The sequence below is a fragment of the Lipotes vexillifer genome, unplaced genomic scaffold (genome assembly GCF_000442215.2).
Source record: "Lipotes vexillifer unplaced genomic scaffold, Lipotes_vexillifer_v1.1 scaffold466, whole genome shotgun sequence".
Lineage (NCBI taxonomy): Eukaryota > Metazoa > Chordata > Mammalia > Artiodactyla > Lipotidae > Lipotes > Lipotes vexillifer.
In genome coordinates, this window is record NW_006796103.1 from 1,093,735 (window position 1) to 1,113,082 (window position 19,348).

At 54.1% G+C, this 19,348-nt stretch overlaps 1 protein-coding gene across 1 annotated transcript in view; it reads right to left on the reverse strand.

Moving 5' to 3' along the window:
* Nucleotides 1-14,781, reverse strand: part of WNK2 (WNK lysine deficient protein kinase 2) — a 157,241-nt gene extending 142,460 nt beyond the window's left edge. Inside the window, exon 1 of the mRNA XM_007468161.1 lies at nt 14,104-14,781. Coding sequence (XP_007468223.1) covers nt 14,104-14,781 — 678 coding nt within the window. The remainder of the gene's footprint in view (nt 1-14,103) is intronic.
* Between the last annotated feature and the right edge of the window lie 4,567 nt (nt 14,782-19,348).

A 19,348-nucleotide genomic window follows, 5' to 3' on the forward strand; every position in this document is an offset into this window, starting at 1 on the left:
ACGCCCACCTTAGCCTCCTCCCTCCAATCCGTTACAGTGCAGACTGGAAACCACCCAAGTCTGTCCATGGATCGACAGTGAACACCTACACAGTAGAAAAGGGACCGACTGCTGGTCGGTGCAGCCAGGGCTGAGTCCCAAAGGGCATACTGACATGTGTGGGCAGCAGACACAAAAGGCTGAACACACACTGTATGATCTCCGTGCAGGAAATTCTAGGGCGGGCAGGCGATCTTACAGGACAGTAGGCGGGCAACAGGACGTGGGGCCGGGGTTACAGGGAAATGTCTACCTCTGCCAGGTAGGGCTCACAATGCACTGACCTGCTCTGTAGGCTCCAGCAGTTTGACTTCCACAATAATAAAGTAACGCCCCTCTACTGTTCAGCATTTTATTTTCCTTTACTTTCAAAGAATACCATCTATCCCTTTCTTCTTAAAAACTCTTTCACTGTTTATTTTCATCTGCTTTTGCTTCATTTTATTTCTGATAGCTTTTAATGTGTTTTGCCATTTTCCCTAAACTCATCCTGTCCTCTTCCTCTGAAGTATGCCTAGCTGAGTTTATTCACTTCCAGACCCACCAGCATCTAAAGGCCAAGAATCCCACTCACAGTCAGGGCCACCAATGCCTGGGAACACCCTTGCCTCTACCACCTCCAGGAACCAGCCCCCGCTGTGTGACTCCAAATCACTCACAGCACCCACACCTGTGCTAACAGAGAAGCCTCAGTGTTCTCCATCACCCCCTGGTAAAACCAGAACTCCCAGCTGCCCAGCCTGGCCACCCAAGACACCAAGAGCCAGCCACCCTCCCCACACAACACAGCCCCTACCCCTCTCCAAGAAATGGCTCCTCCCCAACTGATAAACTTCTCCCCACGTGGTGGCTCCAAGTTCAGGATGACTCAGCACACACACAAGGCCCACAGTCCAGGCCCCATGCCCTCAACCCAGAGTCCTTACCCAGAACGCTCAGAGGCAGCTATCATGGGGCAGAACCACCCCAATCAAATGTCCCTAGGGAAATGTCTGGAAGCTTGTCAAAGCACAGACAGCCACCACTGAGGGCAGCTTTTGTCCCCCTAGGAGCCCAACAGTCCAGGTGACCAGGCCAAGACCTACATCATGCAGGATGGGGGCAACCATCCCAAGCAAAAGCTAGAGCAGATCATTCGCATATGTCATAGGTCTAGTGCATAACCAGGGAGAGGTGGGGTGCTGCTTGGGTCCCCAGGGCCCAAGAATGTGCAGACATCGAGACTGTTCCATAGGGTCCCCTAGAACCAGCCCACTCTGCCTGTGGCTGTGGCCATCCAGACCCAGACCTTTGGGAACATGCTTCCAACTGGGAACACAGGATGGCCCCAAAGACCTGAGAGGATGCAGGGGGTCTTTCAACAGTGGCAGTGGACCCTCGCAATGCTGATAACCAATGACCCTGCAGTCCCCTTAAGTCAATTACTGCTATTGCACAAAAACACTTGAGGATGGAGTATTTCCAAAATCCAAGCACACATGGGCCCCCACCACACCCAGGAAGGCACCTGGTGACTGCACCCCTGCCCTGCTCCCCATCCAGTCTCCTCCACCCTTCAAGCTTTCAATGTTCTTCCAAAAAAGCCAAATTTACTCTCCTGCTTGAAACTCTTAATTAAAGAGAAGAAATGCCACAGAACCTGTCAAGGTAGGTGTCAGTGGATTGCTGCTGGCCAATGCAGCAAAAGGACTTCCTGGCTTGAAGACACAGCATAACAGCCAGCTCCTTCTGGAGGACCACAGCAGCACCCAGGCTGAGAAGCTGCATCCCACAGGGTGCAGGGGGAAGCACCCTGACGTGTCTGGCCCCAGTCTGGAGATGAGAGGAACATGTAAAAACCTGGGCCCAGCTGTGGGCAGGACTGGGTGTGAGCCCACCCTGAACTCACCCCCCAGGGGAAAGGGGAGGCTCGTGGATCCGCTCATCCCAGTGGTGGGCTCTCACCAAAGCTCAGGGAGGTGGGAACTGCAGACCACGTGGTGATTCACCATCACTGCACACGTTAGCACAAATGCTACAATTATGACTTTGCAAAATACCCAGAACATAAAAAAGAGACAAGAAGGGGATGTACCAAAGTGAAAACAGCTACGTCAGAGGAAAGAGATTTGGAGCAGTTTTTTCTTTTTCAGGTTTCAGCACCTGTCATGTCCATCATCCTAACCCTAACTTAGGTAGCTTGAAACGTCCCCCCCAAAACCCCACAGTGGCCTCCCCATCCATCATCCACCACCCCCTCCATCCTCACAACCCCCACTCATTGGAGGGGGTCCAGGGCTAGCACGTTGGGGGGAGAGATTGTTCTAGATTAAAACTGACATGACAACCAAATGCAATGCATGACTCTTGACTGGATCCTGGATCCAAACAGGAAAACCATCAGGAAGGCACAGTCCACGTCAGACGTGTGGCTGACAGCACCCAAGTTAGATTTGAGTGTGACACTGAGCTATGGTTTTGTAGGAAAACGTCCTCACTCCTATATGAGATGTGTGCTGAAGTTTTCAGGGCAAGGTGGAAATGGGCCAGAATAAAACATATGCAGAGGTACAGAGATAAAGCAAATGTGGCAAAATGTTTACAGCTGGTAACTCCAACTTTCCCATCCATGTTTTTCAAAATAAAAAGTTTGTGGAGAAGTGTAAACTGGATTGCTGGCAGAGAGGAGAAAGCTCAGAGAAAGAGGAAAGAGGAGAGGGTAGGGCCAGCGGGTAGACAGCTGGAAAGCCATGTCACAGGGTCCCAGCCACAGACTCCTGGAGGTGAGAGGTGGAAGGAGCAGGGCATGGCAGCCCCTGGAGGCACCTAGAAGCAGTAGGGTATGTGGGTTGTTCTGTTTGGAAGACAGGCCCAGGTGGAAGAGGGCCTCATCAAACATGGGCACCAATCAGATCTTGGAGGGATGAGGTAATGAGCACCAATAAGACCTTGGGGGGATAAAGTAACCAAGACAGACACGGGCAGGCACCCCTCGCACTCGCCCACTGCCTGCCACCCCTGTCTACCAACAAAACCCACTGTGCCCAGCCCCAGGAAATAGATCATAACCCATCTATGCCATCAAGCCTTTCCCAGATGCTCTTGCAGCTAAGGGAGACCACACAATCTCACTGTAACCAGAAGAACCAAAGAGGCTTACTGGTAAACGTTTTCCTTTATGGATTAAAATATGGACACCTTACCTAACCTCCAGCTAACCACCTGCTTGCTTCCTGTCTTCAAATATGGTTGTGATGCCTGGAACTATGGCAGCCTTTCTGCCACCATGAGGTGACAAGACCGGGGACAAATCCAACAAGGCTGAGGAAAGCAGAAGAGAAAGAGGCACAGCACCTTTCTCCCTGCCAACATTGCTGAGTCACTAGGGCCCTGGACAGGCATCCCCAGATTTCAGATTCTGGGGATGATCAAAAGTCTGCACTGCTTAGCCACACTTGGCTTGCAGCTAAGAATTTTCCCAGCTTATCCACTCCTGAGAAAGCACACAGACAGCCAGGAAAACAGGAGGCCTGGGGGGAAAAGTGGACATCAGGAGGACAGGTCCTTCCAGGGCAGCTTCTGGCCTGAGACAGGTAGGGAGTCTTCTCAAGGGCAAGGCCAGCTTTCCATGTCTAGATCCAAGTGCTGACAACAGCGCCACCAATAAGTGAGATGGGAACCGCCATGTCTGCAATGTCTGCAACGCAGCCAAGACATGCCATGGGAACATTGGAACTCTATGTTCCAATGTTGGAACTGTTGGAACTCTACCAACAGTCAGCCAACACTCCTCGGAGCCCATCCTGGTCCCATGAGATGTTCGCAAAACTAAAGAAAAGGTGGAAGGGGTGCAAGGCCTCCCACACCCTGTCAAGAGCTTCACAACACAGCGAGTGTTTTAGAGGCTCTGAGACGTCCCACAACAGCAATTCATGCTTGACCCAGCACTCTTCAAGCCTATTTAGTAACACCCCTTTCCAAAGCAACCCTCTGAACACACATGGAAAATGACAATCCAGAGGAGAGGCAGGAAGCGTGCCACCAGCTGCTGTCTCTCAGTGTGAGCTTGGATGTGAGCCACATTCCCTGAGTCTCCTTCTCATCTATTAAAACAGAGTCCCAAAACTTCTCAAAGTGGTTCTGAGGACCTGATAAACTCACACATGGGTCCAGACATCCAAGAAAGCCCTCACCATACCACAGCTTCTTTCCTGCCCTCCTGCCCGTGGCCAGCTGACAGCCTCCTGCCAAGGAGGCCTCCGAAGCCAAGCCAGGACAGCCCTGTGCAAACCACCAGGACTTGGGGGCACCAAGTCTCGCCCAGCACTGCTCTCTACTCCACTGGCTCCTCTGCCCATGTGCCTGGGCAGGGCTCATGCCATGCCATCTTTAATTTCTGGAGCCACCATAGAGAGACCCCACTCCTGAACACCTGGGAAATACACCCAGCTCAAGGGCTGACCAGCCTAGGTCCTCAGGGAGATGGCGCATGAGGGGGACCACTGTCCAGTCCTTCTGACTTGTGCCATGAAGGCATGAAGACCGCTTGGCACAGAAGCCCCTGGAAGCAGATGCTCAGGGAGCCCACAATCCAGGGCCACCTCTCTATGGCCAAGGACACTCTGCCCAGCCTGCAGCCTCCCCCCAGAGCACGGCTGGGCAGGGCTTTCTGGAAAACCCCTCCAAGAGGACCGGAACACAAAGCACAAAGACAGGAATGGACCCCAAACCAGATCCTCTCCTCGCAAACCAATAAATTGCATTAAGAGACACTCTAGAAACAAATAAAAAGATAAATTTTAAAAGCAGTGATGGGACTTTTCTGGTGACGCAGTGGTTAACAATCTACCTGCCAGTGCAGGGGACACGGGTTCGATCCCTGGTCCGGGAAGATCCCACGTGCTGCAGAGCAACTAAGCCCGTGCGCCACAACTACTGAGCCTGCTCTCTAGAGCCCATGAGCCACAACTACTGAGCCCATGTGACACAACTACTGAAGCCCACATGCCTAGAGCCCATGCTCTGCAACGAGAGAAGCCACAATGAGAAGCCCACGCACCACAACGAAGAGTAGCCCCTGCTCGCCGCAACTAGAGAAAGCCTGCACGCAGCAAGGAAGACCCAACACAGCCAAATATGCATACATACATACATACATAAATAACTTTATTTTTTAAATATATAAATAAATAAAAATAAAAGCTGTGACACTTAGTAACTATAGCTGTATTTATAAAATACATGGGGAAACAAGAACTTGAAGGTAATGTGCAAAAATAGTAAGTAGTTATATTCACTTGAATTATGAGTAGTTTTTTCATTTCTGCATACTTCTTTAATGTAGCTGTTATACTGCTTTGTTTTGCTTTTTAATTAATGAACTATTTTTTTAAAAGAAGTTCTCGGCTTATAGAAAGATTGAGCAGAAAGTACAGAGTTCCCTTGTACGCCCTCACACCTGCACACAGTTTTCCCTATTATTAATATCTTGCATTGGTGTGGTACTTTGTTATAACTGGCATGCCAATATTGATATTATTATTAACTAAAGTCATTGTTTATATTATGGTCCTCTCTTGGTGTTGCACATTCTATGGGTTTGGACAAATTTATAATGACATGTATCCATCATTATAGTATCACACAGAATAGTTTCACTGCCCTAAAAATCCTCTGTGCTCTACCTATTCATCAGTCCCTCCCCACTAACCCCTGGCAACCACTGATCTTTTAACTGTCTCCACAGTTTTGCCTTTTCCAGAATGTCATATAGTTGGAATCATACAGTATGCAGTCTTTTCAAATTGGTGTCTTTCACTTACTAATGTGCATTTAAGGTTCTTCCATATCTTTACATTGTTTGAAAGTTCATTTCTTTTTAGCGCTGAATAATATTCCACTGTCTGGATGTACTACAGTTTATCTGTTCAACTACTGAAGGATAACTTGGTTGCTTCCAAGTTTTGGCAATTATGAGTAAAGCTGCTATAAACATCTATGTGTGGGTTTTTGTGCGGACATAAATTTTCAACTTATTTGGGTAAATACCAAGGAGCATGATTGCTGAATGATATAATAAGAATGTAAAGTTTTGTAAGACGTCGTCATACTGTCTTCCAAAGTGGCTGTACCATTTTGCATTTCCACAAGCAATGAATGAGAGTTCCTGTTGCTCCACATACTTGTCAGCATTTGGTGATGCCAGTATTCTGAATTTTGGCCATTCTAATAGGTGTGTAGTGATATCTCATTGTTTTAATTTGCATTTCCCCAATGAAACACGATGTGGAGTGTCTGTTCATATGCTTATTTGCCATCTGTGTATCTTCTTTGATGAGATGTTTGTTAAGGTCTTTAGCCCACTTCCCCCCACCCCCACCCCCGAGCTTTCCTCTGTTCAAGAAGCCATGGTCAGAGGCAAGGAGGGGACCATGGTTCTATGTTCCCCTTCTGTGACCCACAAAAAAGGTCTTGGCCTATTTTTTTTTTTATAATGACAAATTTTTTCTCTGAACTTTATTAATTTATTTTATTTATTTTTGCTGTGTTGGGTCTTCGTTTCTGTGAGAGGGCTTTCTCTAGTTGTGGCAAGCGGGGGCCACTCTTCATCGCGGTGCGTGGGCCTCTCACTATCGCGGCCTCTCTTGTTGTGCAGCAGGGGCTCCAGATGTGCAGGCTCAGTAGTTGTGGCTCACGGGCCTAGTTGCTCTGCGGCATGTGGGATCCTCCCAGACCAGGGCTCGAACCCGTGTCCCCTGCACTAGCAGGCAGATTCTCAACCACTGCGCCACCAGGGAAGCCCCTATTTTTTAATCTGGTTGTCTGGTTTCTTACTGTTAAGTTTTAAGAGTTCTTGGTATATTCTGGGTAACAGCCCTTTATCAGATAGGCGTTTGACAAAGATTTCCTCCCAGTCTGCATCTTGTCTTCTCACTTGCTTATAGGCCTTTGCAGCACAGAAGTTTTTCATTTTAATGAAGCTGAACTTAGAAAGTTTTTCTTTCATCGATCATATCTGTGGTGTTGTATCTAAAAAGTAACTGCCAAACCCAAGGTCACCTACATTTTCTCCTATGTTATCTTCCAGGAAATTTACAGTTTTGCATTTTACATTTAGGTCTATGATCCATTTTTTTTTTTTTTTTTTTTTTCCTTGCGTTATGCGGGCCTCTCACTGTTGTGGCCTCTCCCATTTGCGGAGCACAGGCTCCGGACGCGCAGGCTCAGCGGCCATGGCCCACGGGCCCAGCCGCTCCGCGGCATGCGGGATCCTCCCGAAACGGGGCACGAACCCGCGTCCCCTGCATCGGCAGGCGGACTCTCAAGCACTGCGCCACCAGGGAAGCCCTATGATCCATTTTGAGTTAACTTTTGTGAAAGGTATAAGGTCTGTGTCCATATTCATTTTTTTGCACGTGGATGTACAGTTGTTCCAGTACCATCTGTTGAAATGACCATCTTTCTCCATTGTGTTGCCTTTGCTCCTTTGTCAAAGATCAGGTCATATATTTATGTGTATCTGTTTCTGGGCTCTCTATTCTGTTTCATTGATCTATTTCTCTATACCACACTGCCTTGATCACTTTTCTTTTATTCTTTTCCAAAACTTTAACATTTATTTAAAGAACACTGACATAAATTGGAGGTAATGATCAAGTATTCCAGGAAATCTCAGAATTCAAGTCTCTCAGGAACAGGACTGGATATGAAAAATACTTGAAGCGGGAAAACCTACAGTTGACTCAGGTTGCCAACCTCAGACAGGCTGGGCTTCTGCATCCTCACCAGGGGGCCTCTCCACCCAAAACACAGCTCCTGGATTGTCTGTGGCCAGAAGCAGATCCTAATATGCTTCTTAGAGATTCCACCTGCTTCATTCACACCCTTTCCTTATTTGCAGCTCACCAGCCAGGTGCTCAGGTAGAGCTGCAGGGGCACAGGCCCTCAGCCTGCCTGCACCTGGAGGCCCCTGGGCCACCCCAGGGGCCCACCTCCAGCCTCAGGCAGGCCTCCCTGCTCCTCCAGGTTCAGCTTGCTCTCCACTTCAATCTCAGCTTCTTAAACTGTTTATCTGCAGGGTGAGAAGAGGCTTAACTCTGAGTGCCCACTCTCAGCAGTGCTGCATACTCGGTGCTGAATGTACCTCTCCACAGTCCCCATGGCCCTGCGAGGGTTGGCTAGCACCATCCCCATTGCACAAACAGGTAAACCGGGGTTCAGAAAGGCAGGTGCCCTCTCTATGGCCTCCCCACTGGGAAGCTGTGGGGCTGGGGTCCGAATGCAGCAGGACATGCTCCCAGAGTGTTTGTATGCACTGCACAGTGTGCCCTGCCTGGCTGCGAGGCTCCTAAGCACCTCTTCCCACCACCTCAGGCAGATGCTGGCACCGTTCAGCCAAGGCAGACCACAAAGGAGACCCGAGCCTGTGGCCTGAACACCTGCAGGACTGAGTCAAGCTCTTCTCCATCGAAGTGGTGACCTACAGCTCCGTGTTCTCACCTTCGGCATCATCCAGCTCCAGCCTGAAGCCAGCCCAAGCTACTGGCCCCAAGAGATGCCTACAGCCAGGCAGAGGGCTGCTAGAGTCAGCCATTCTGGAAGGTGAGTGGCAGACACCCAACAAGTCCAGCCAGCCCAGGACCGCAGGACAGTCTCTCCACAGACTGACTCCCTTGCTTCCTGCAGGCTTCTCACAAACACCCCTCCTCTGTGAGAACCTGGCTCTCCCACCATGACTCTCCTGCTGACTGTGGTACACCAGGGCTGGAACCAGGACACATGCTCAAAAAATGCCTGCTGAGGGCTTCCCTGGTGGTGCAGTGGTTGAGAGTTCGCCTGCCGATGCAGGGGACACAGGTTCGTGCCCCGGTGCGGGAAGATCCCACATGCCGCGGAGCGGCTGGTCCCGTGATCCATGGCTGCTGAGCCTGCGCGTCCGGAGCCTGTGCTCCGCAACGGGAGAGGCCACAACAGTGAGAGGCCCACGTACCACAAAAAAAAACCCAAAATGCCTGATGAGCCAATAAACCACACCAGCCTGCGCTGCTGAGCCCAGGCACGAGACCCAGCATTGGGAACCCTAGGGAACGTCCACTCTCTACACTCCTCTTATCAGTTCTTTCCCTTGCCACCATAATGTTCCAGCTAACAGTCCACCAGCAAAGCTTCACCCACCTCAGAGTAACCCAGTCACCACCTGGAAATGGCACGAGAGGTGGGGAGATGCCCACTAGCCCTCCACCCAAGTTAGACAGTCTGGGGATCCCCCCTCTGGGGTCCAAGTCACTGGGCAATTCAGGCCTGAAACGCTCAGCCTGGTACCCTCACACACCAGGGCCCTGAGGATACCTTGAGAGGCACACACTCAGCCACAGGAGCACCTGCTTCCAACAGGGAATAAGCTGCAATGCCCAGTGTGCCCACAGTGGTGACCCACAGCTCGGGCTGCTTGTTCATCATTGCTGACCACACTCACCTCCCCAACAAAGCTTGGGGATAGGGGAGGGGCCTCTGGGTTCTGGATGCCCACACTTCTGCACTGATGGGCCCCTCCCCAGTGCATTTCACAGGCCTCTCAGGAAGTTGGCACCAGCCTTTCTCACCAAGCAAACCAGAACTGTGGTCAAGATGACACATGAGGGGCTTCCCTGGTGGCGCAGTGGTTGAGAGTCTGCCTGCCGATGCCGAAGACACGGGTTCCTGCCCCGGTGCGGGAAGATCCCACATGCCGCGGAGCGGCTGGGCCTGTGAGCCATGGCCGCTTAGCCTGCGCGTTTGGAGCCTGTGCTCCTCAACGGGAGAGACCACAACGGTGAGAGGCCCGCGTACCGCAAAAAAAAAGATGACACATGAAACATCATTTGGGAAAGCAAGCTCAGTGTTGACACCCAACTGCTTTCAAATTACACCTCTTCCAACAAAATTGTGCCCTTAGAAGATTTTTTAAAAATAAAAATATAAAAGCAGGGTGACCGCCAGCCAGAGTGAGTTGAGCCCTAAGCATCTTGCTCCAGCAAGTGAGCACCATCTCCTCTGCACATCCCCTCATCTCCCCATGTCAGCCAGATCGGGCTGCTTGTGGCTCCTCTGAAAGCAACACCTGACCCTCCCACATGAGGCCACAGGGAAGACCTCTCAACCCTGGGCCTGCGGCTGCCCTGCACCACAGGGCACATGCCTGGTCTATGAAAGGCGATGATGCACCTATATGGTCAGGTGTGTGAGCTCAGCACCCAGTACAGGTGGGGCACCCACAGCCATGGGAGAGGTGCCAGACCACACCAATAGCAGGCAGACCTGGCCACCCTCTGAGGACAGCAAGGGGACCGGCATGCTCAGCACAGCTGCACACGACAGGCGCCTACAGGCATTATCCACTGCCAGGGTGTAGGAAGGTGACACAGAGGTCTGGCTGTGGTGGGTGAGTTGGGAAAAAACGAGTCCTCCATGGCCACACGAAGGAGACATCAGCAGATCCTGTGGTCCCTACATCCACAGCCTCTCCCTGGCCTGGAGTCCAGGCCATCACCACCCCACGGGAGCCCAGCGACCTCTGGGCAGTGCAGAGCAGCAACAGGACAGCTTCATGATGACACCTGAGGGGTCCAGACACCTGTCCCTGGCTGATGGGGCCTCAGGCCCCATGGTACCTCTTCAGGACTCTCATGGCCCTCAAAGCCCCTGCAAGTACTCCAGGCAGAGGGTCAACGACTGACACCTCCATGAGGCTAAATGACTCCCATACTGGGCACAGGCCAGGACACAAGCGAGGGAAACATGAGTTGCGGGTGGAGTCCCCCAAGAGGCCGTGCCCAACCCTGTAACCGCAGCTCAAAGCAGCCTTCTGTGAGGAGGAGGCAGCAGAGGACCCTTGGAGACAGGAGCCTGCTGACGGCAGGGGGCAGCACTGACCAAGGGGGCTGAAAACCAAGGCTCTCTCCAAGTTCTCGAGGAAGACACTTAAGCAGGTGGTCCAGGAAAGGCCAACAGGCCGCCTCCAATGAGGCTTCTGGACACTGGCTGGGATCTGGGTTGGCTGCATTTTCTCTGCTCAGAGGCTCCACCCATGGCTCAGAGGCATCAGCAGGTGAGAGAGGGTGTCTGAGTCACCTGAGACCATGTCAATGGTCTACACCTACCCCCACCCCAGGCAACCCAGAGTCAACCAGAAGCCTCCAGCTATCCCGTGCTCTGTCTGACAGGATGGGGTCTGTGAGGGGCCAGAGCTGGCCACAGGGACGTGGGAAATGTGAGCCAGAGTAAAGGCAGTGCTTCCGGGTGCATTTGTACTTTCCCTGTTGCTATTATGTGTCCTGGTGCCAGAAATGAACATTCATTCAAAAGAAAACAGAAGGGGAGGTAATATTTTAAAATGGCTTCCCCCCAAAACTCAATGTCAGCTTCAAACATCTGGAGAATTCAGGAGATGAAAACACCTCGCTGCCCTTCACTGTGATATGAACACATATTGCCCTTTCCGCAAAGCTCTTTCAACACTAAATTATAGAAGGAAACTTGAAGTCATGGGGATCTTACATCCTCCAAGCCAGACTTTATTAGGTCCAAAAATGCGGCCTTTCCTCCCCTTGGCAGGGAACCCTGGAAAAAGCAAGCAGGTGACACTGTCTCAGTTCTGGGGGAGGCAGGCAGGTGCCAACATCCCCCATGGTCCCAAGGTTGAGAGGAGGAAACAGACTTTTGAGGGTCGATTTCCAGGGCATTCCAAAGATGCCAGCTGAGGAGCTTATGGGGCTTGGGGAAGGGAGGGTTGGAGGGCAGGAGGAATACTGCAAAGCTCCCCATACTGAAGGCAATGCTCCTGGCAACCCACCCTCCAGTGGGAGCCCTGATGCTTGGGAATTCTGGGGGCTGGGTGGAGGATGAACATCTCCACCCTGTGCACTAGGAAACCCCCTCCCCAGGCGCAAAGCCAGCACACCACCTGTTGCCCTCCCTGGTGCTTGGTGGTCCGAGAGGACTAACCTGGCGCCCTGCCCTCCCTTATCTCCTCTCCTAAGGACGGCCATGCCAGGTGGCCTCTTCCCATGATGCTGCAATCCCCCTCTACCATCTGTATCCTCACAGGTGACCTTGGTGGGTTCTCAACAATAAAATGGGGGAAACAACAGCCTCCTGTTTGGTGAAAAGGAGAGTGCACACACAGCAGGCTCTCAGCTGCTGTCCTAAGCTGGTTCCCAGCCCCCTCTGGTGTAAAACCCTCTCAGACCTACCCATCAGAAAGCAGCTGACCCTAACTGCTGCATATCAGCCCTCTTGTTGGGGGAGATACAGGAACAGCTTCCCGGCTGGCATGGGGCCCCCAGTAACTACTGTATAAGAAGCAAAACCAGACAGATTAGAAGCCATCTCCCACTTTCCTACTCCCACCCAGAGTACAGGAGTAAAAGCCCCCTGGACAGCAGCCAGGCTCCACTCCAGTGCCACTCTGCTTAGGGACCCAGAGGCAGAACAGCTTGCCTTGCCTTAAAGGGAATGGGAATTAACAACCTCCTCCGAGGGTCACATGCGCCTGCAATGCCTCAACCAGATCAGCCGGGCTCTGCTGCTGAGGTCTAACTCAGCTCCTGCCTGCTGCAGCACCCCCACTCCTGTCCTCCACCCGCAGAGGCATTCCGCAGCAGAGCACCAGTGGGTGCTTGGAGTGCCACACCAGGTCACTTGCAAGAGCGAGAAGGCGAGGAGGGAAGGCACACAGCCACACTCTAGAATCAGGAGTCCTCTTTTCCCTCTCCGGTCTTCCCTTTCCGGGTCCTCTCTCCCCTGCGCGTTCACACACAGCAGTGATGCCCAGCTCACTCCTATGCCATCCCAGCACACCATCCCCAGGGCCCCAGACCACAGACCACTGAGGCCACCCCTCAGCAGGTCCCCGAACCTGCAACCGTGAGGGAGGGGAGTTCTCAGTCCCTCTCAGTGAGGGACTCAATAGGCCACCCGTGGCTCCACCATGAAAAGTCCCCATTTCCACAAGAGAACCAAGGAACTGTGAGGAGGGGTGGTCTCCAAAGCTCTTTGTCTCAGGAGAAAGGCTGAGGACAGGTGGACACTGGACAAATTAGCCAGCTCACATATACATACACACACGGGCCACCCTGCAGGGGCCCAGAGGACAAAGCAACCAAATCCCACTTCTGAGCCAAAAAGGCAGGCTGCCTGCAGTGTGGCAGGCGGCCTGCATCAGGACTGGCAGGCCCAGCTAACTTTCCAGGGCGCTGGGGTAGGCTTACATCCGCATGGCCAGCTCTTGCAGAGTCCAGCCCCATGCCTGACAGCTGTTCCCCCAAACAAGGGAGGGCCAATAAACACCCACTGTGACAGGTGCTGCCCCAGCTTCCACGGCCGGCCCAGGACAGCCTGAGTTACCGTTTATATAATCTTCCAGGGCTGGGGCTGACATAGCCAACATGAGGGCAAGGTTATGAAAAATGCAAGTCCAGAGCCTTTGCATCCACAAAAACCAAAACAAAACCCCACCTGCATTTTACATGACTGGGTTTTAAGACTTCTCACGTATCCATTTTGTGAACTAACAGGACATAGTGACAACACTTCCAGGCTTTGCCCCAGAGGCCCCAGGGCCCACCATCCCTCACCATAAACAGACCCCAGGTGAAAAGCCCCTCAGACATCCCCAACTGGGGCATCTACACTCTGCAAGACGCAGTAAGGTGCTCATTTAAGAGCAGCTGAGAGTCCCCCAAACCACCCTGTGACCACTTGGACACAGGGCCCTGCAGCCCACACACTGCTTCTGCACAGACACAGACGATCCAGACAGCCTGGGTCAGTACAGCCCAGAAGGAGCAGCACTGATCGGCACTGAAAGACACGCCCTCCAAGTGCCCAGTCTCCATCATGGGCCCACATCGTGCCACACTTAGACACCACACACTGGGAGGTCCGACCTCCATCACCCAACCGTCACCACACAGACCACCAGCACAACCAACCACCCACCCAGAGGGTGACACACAGAGGGCCGCTGCCAGGGGTGGCTAAGGCCAGGCATGGCCTGATGCCAGAACGCACTCGCCCACCACCATTTGCGTCCATCTCGCCCCTCACCTGCAGCTCGCACCAGGCTACCTCCACCCAGGTCTCCGTGTCCAGCCCCTTGTAGACGGTCTTGAAGGAGCCGCGGCCAAGCTCAATGTCGAACTTGAGGAAGCGGCCGTCCAGGGAGGTGGCCACAGCCTTGAGGTCGTCCTCGTCGTCCTCCTCCTCCTCGGGCTCCTCCCGGCGTGCGCGCCCGAGCTCTGGCCTCGCCTCGAGAGCCCCCACGTCCTCCTTCCTCGCGGCCGCCGCCGCCTCCTCCTCGCGGGGGCCGCCCTCGGGGGCAGGCGCGGGCGAGGGCGCGGGGTCCAGGCCAGGCTCCTGCGTGCCCGCGGGCTCAGGGCCGGGGTCGGCAAGGTCGCCCAGCGGCACGGCAGGCGCGGCAGGCGCGGGGACGGCCGGGCGACCGCGGGCGCGCTCGGCGATGAGGCGTCGCGTCTTGCTGAGTAGCTGCACCCTTCGCTGCAGCGGCTGCGGGGGCTGCGCGCCCGGCGAGTCGGCCCCCTCCAGGCCCAGCGGCTCCTCCTGATCAGAATCCACCACGCTGCGTCGCAGGAAGCGCTGGGGCCCGGGCCGCGCCGCCCGCGCCCGCGGCACCGCCGCCGGCTCCGCCATGCCCGCGGGCCCCGCACCGCGCCCGGCCTCCATCAGTGCGCCGGGGGCGTCTCGGCGGCCGCCATCGTCGTCCATCTCTGCGAGCAAGGACACACAGGCCCGTGTGAGCGCGGGCCTCGCCGCACCTGCCCGGGACGTGGGATGAGACAGCGCCGCCCCAGGGCCCACGGCCTGCCCGCCCCGGCCGCGGAGGGGCCTACTGGGCTGTCCCTGGGGCAGGCGGAGGAAGGGGGCTGCAGACCGGACCAGGAGGCCGGGCTGGGTGGGAGGGAGCCGTGCCCTGCTCAGGCCTGGGCCGGAGAGGAGCCCTGCTGCGCTGTCCCAAGGGACACGAGGGAGGCTGCAGAAGGGGCCGGAAGGCCGGAGAGAGGGACACCTGCGCCCTGCCCAGCCCCGGGGAAGGGGGCCTACTGGGATGTCCCTGGGAGGTGGGGGTGGTTAAGACGGGGCCGGGAGGCCCGGGCTGGGAAAGTGCCCTGGGCCGCGGAGGGGTGAAGGAGGTTGGGGAAGAAGGAGGTACTGGCCAGGCGGCGGCTCCACAAAGGACGCTGCCCGGGGCGCAGGAGGGGCGCGCGGGGAGGGGGATGCGGCGGCGCGGCGCGCACACAAAGGCGGCGGGCGGGGGGCTCGGCACTCACAGGGCGAACGGGCGCCGTCCATGCCCGCGGCTCGGCGGCCCGGGCGGGCGAGGCCGCGCTCAGGGCCAGGATCCGCGCTCGGGGCTGGGGTCTGCGCTCGGTCCGGGGTCGCTCTCAGGGCCGGGGTCTGTGCTCCAGACCCGGGTCACGCGCGGTGCCGGGTCGCGACGCTACTTCCTCCAGCCAGCCCGCTGCGGGGCCGCGCTCCCGGGTGCTGCTTCAGCTCCGCGCGGCTGCGCTCCCGCACCGGCTCAGACCCTGCGCGCGAGGGGGGCGGGGCATTCGGCTGCCCGCCCCCCCCCCGGGGCCGCGCAGGCCCACTGCCGCCTTCATGCTCCTCCTCCGGCGGGTACTGCTGGTCCCTGAGGATCTTTGGAATGCCCCATGCGGCTGCTGGCCGCGAATGGTCTGTTATGCCCCCCTGCAAACCTGGCTTGGCCATCCTAGTTTGTCCACCTGCAAAGGCTGCCAGTTCCAAGACTCGGTCAGTCCAGGAAGACACCCTGAGTTGCAAGCCTATCCGTTTCAAGCCTGTGCATGATGACGTGCCTAGGCCTATCAAAGGGAAAACTGAGAAGGGATGGAGCTAAGCATGTTCCAGACACACGCATGCAAGCCAGTCTGGCTTCCACCGTGCTCCCTGGGACATACTCGTGGCAAGTGGGCATCATGCCTGCCTGGTAATGGAGGAGATGACTGGCTATTCACGTCATCACCAGCAGACTGCTGCCCACCGACAGCTGGCAGATGTACATAATACGGCAGTAGTATCCCCACACATTGCAGCGGCAACCTAGGTGCTGGGGGACTAGAAAGGACCTGTCCTTGACTCAGCGCTATGTGCTCTCTGAGCCCATAGAGGTAGTTTTGGGCAGCCCTGTTTGCATACCTCTCATGACAGGGAGCTCACTCTCTCTGCTGGCCCATGACCCATGAGAACATAGCTAAGCAGTTAGGTCACAGTTTGCTCATCCATGAGATGGACATAATGGTCAGTGCACAGCTGGTGTTCAACAAATGTTTACAGAGGCAGGGAGGAAAGGAGACAGGGCTACCCTCTGCCTCTGCTCCAGTCAGTCCCCAGGAAAGCCCACTGGTAGGAAGGTCAGGGTCTGGCCTTGCCCCCAGGGAGCCCCAGTCAAAAGGTACTTTTGAGGATCGGTGTGCCTTTGAGTGGGCTCAGGGGTCAGTCTAGTGGTCAGACCCAGTGCAGCCGGGCCACCTCCCTGAGTGCCCCCCACAGGCTACTACATGGGGAGGTGGCTCCTCACTTGACTATGTGTGGCCCACCCCAGGGCAGGTGAAACAGTGGAGAACCCAGGTCCCATAAGGGGACAGGGGCAAATGGGGGGACTGTGCCAGGAGAGCAGAGTTGGGGGCAACAGGGGTATCCGGGGGTGATGGGGGCAGGGTAGGCTTCTCAGGGAACTGAAGGAAGGGTGCTGGGGCAGACAGATGGAGTGGGGGTATATGGACCTCGCAAGCTTGGGCTCTTAGGCCCTGGAAGCTCCTGCAACTGGGTGGGCAAATAATGGGGCCCCTGGGGCTCTGGCCCCTTGAGGAAGTCTCCTCATCCAGTGGGGGCCGAGAAGTTCTATGACACAGTTTTTTTCCTCTCTTATAATAAGATGATGTAACATTTCTTTTACTCTGTTCTCTGTAAAAATTTGAAAACGTGTTGATTTTTTAAATAACAGCTTCATTGGGATATAATTTAGATACCATAAAATTCACTCTTTCAGAGTGTACAATTCAGTGGGTTTTAGTACACTCATAGAGTTGTGTGACCATCACCAATGTCTAATTCCAGAACATTTTTTATCACCCTGAAAAGAAACACATGCCCATTAGCAGTCACTCCACATTACCCCTCTCTCAGCCCCAGGCTAGCAGTAATCTACTTTCCGACTCTATAGATTTGCTTATTCCTAGCATCACATATAAATGGAATCATACAACAGTCCTTTGTGACTGGCTTCTTTCATTCAGCATAATGTTTCACTTAGTCCACATTATAGCATAGATCAGTACTTCACTTCTTTTTGTGGCCATATTGATTTTTTAAGAGCAAGTACTCATTAAAGAAATTTAAGATAGAAAAAGTAGAAATAAAAACTTTTTTAAGTTGTTACCCAAGTGTGATCCCATGGCACCTCCCGTGGCAGGCACATGTCTTTCCATGTGCAGCTGTCCACTCAGGAGACACTCAGAAGGCTTGCATCAAATAACCAAATAATGGGGACTTCCCTGGTGGCGCAGTGGTTAAGAATCCTCCTGCCAAGGCAAGGGACACGGTTTCGAGCCCTGGTCCAGGAAGATCCCACATGCCGTGGAGTAACTAAGCCCGTGCGCCACAACTACTGAGACTGAGCTCTAGAGCCCGTGAGACACAACTACGGAGACGATGTGACACAACTACTGAAGCCCACATGCCTAGAGCTTCTCTGCAACAAGAGAAGCCATCGCAATGAGAAGCCCACGCACCGCAATGAAGAGTAGCCCCCACTCGCCACAACTAGAGAAAGCCCGTGCGCAGCAATGAAGACACAACGCAGCTAAAAAATAAATTAGTTAAATAAATTTATAAAAAATAATAATAATAACCAAATAATGATTCAAACCTTTTCTTTCCTATGCAACAAGTTACCATTTAATTTTACACAGTTAGGCTCGCACTAGATGCTAGGTTCATATCCTAGCTGGTTCAGTCCAGAGAATGCAGCTTTAGCCCTCAGATGTCCTGGAATGTGCAGGTGTTTGAAATCCTCTACCCATCACCCTGCTGAAGTGAGCCTGCTGCCAGGTGTGGGGGATGCTATCAACAGGCTCCCCTCAGGAACCACTCCCAGACTGCACCACTCAGTTCCTGGCCCCCAGGAATTTTGTTTTAATGGACACAACTTTTAGAAACAACTTTTAAACTTTTCTGGTTAAAAGTCTGAAAAAGAACAGCTAAGACCACTCAGTGGTCATTCCTACCCATTCAGTGGCCTGAGCCACGGGGGTGCAGATCAGTCTCAGTGGGGAACTGCTAGGTGGGCACAGAGGGTACCTGCACACCTTCAGACCAGCCTTCCACCTCTGCAGGAGTTGCAGTAAATTCGGGAGCTGGAGCACTGCGTTCGCCCTGACTGTCATCCTTGGTCACAGCCTGCCCTTCATTCTCAGCCTCTTCAGCACTCAGTAGAAGTAGACGGGGTGTGACTTCCTCTGGTTGCTCACAAGAGGTGATGTCAGTGTCCACCACCTGAGACCCACTGAGTGAGCCCTCTTTTAGTGTCTCAGAGCAGGATTGAAGTTGATCTGCAAAGAGAAGGGCCAAGTGGCCCTAGAGACCTGCATGGATCACGAAATATGGAGAAAACACAGGTCATCTTCCACGTTTTCGTCTCTCCTAAAGCCCCAGGAATTTGACCTAGGGATCTTGAGTAACTGATAGCCATCCAAAATGGGGGTGGGTCACTGAGCCCAGCGGGTGGTGGGGCCTCAAGTAAGTCATGCTGCTGAAATAATAATGATGATGATGATCCCCAGTGCTGAGCTAAGTCTTTGCAGGAATTCGCTTGTCTTGCCCCACACTGTCTTGGAGGGCCCTGTTATCAGATGGGAAGCAGCAAAGAGGCAAAGAGACTTGCCTGAGTTAGTCGGCTGCAGGCAGTGGGCCCGGAGGTGAATGAGGCCAACTTACCCACACCCCACAGTGAGCTGCCTCTCAGCCTGCAACTGCTGCCATCCAGCCTTTTCAGGACTTTGTGGCCAGTCCTTGCCCATCGACTTTCGCTAGCTCCAGGGGCCAGTCTTCGGCAAGCTGGCACATTCTCCATCGTGCCAGCTCTCTCTCATCTTCTCTTAACACCTCTGTCCACATGGCCCCTGGAGCTCTAGCTCTGCTGGCTCTGCTGTCACATGCCCGTGACCCAGCCCACCTCCAGCTCCACCCCATATAGCACTGGGGCTGGGAGTCAGTGCTCCACCTCTCCCAGCCCCCAGCGGCTTCAGGGAGG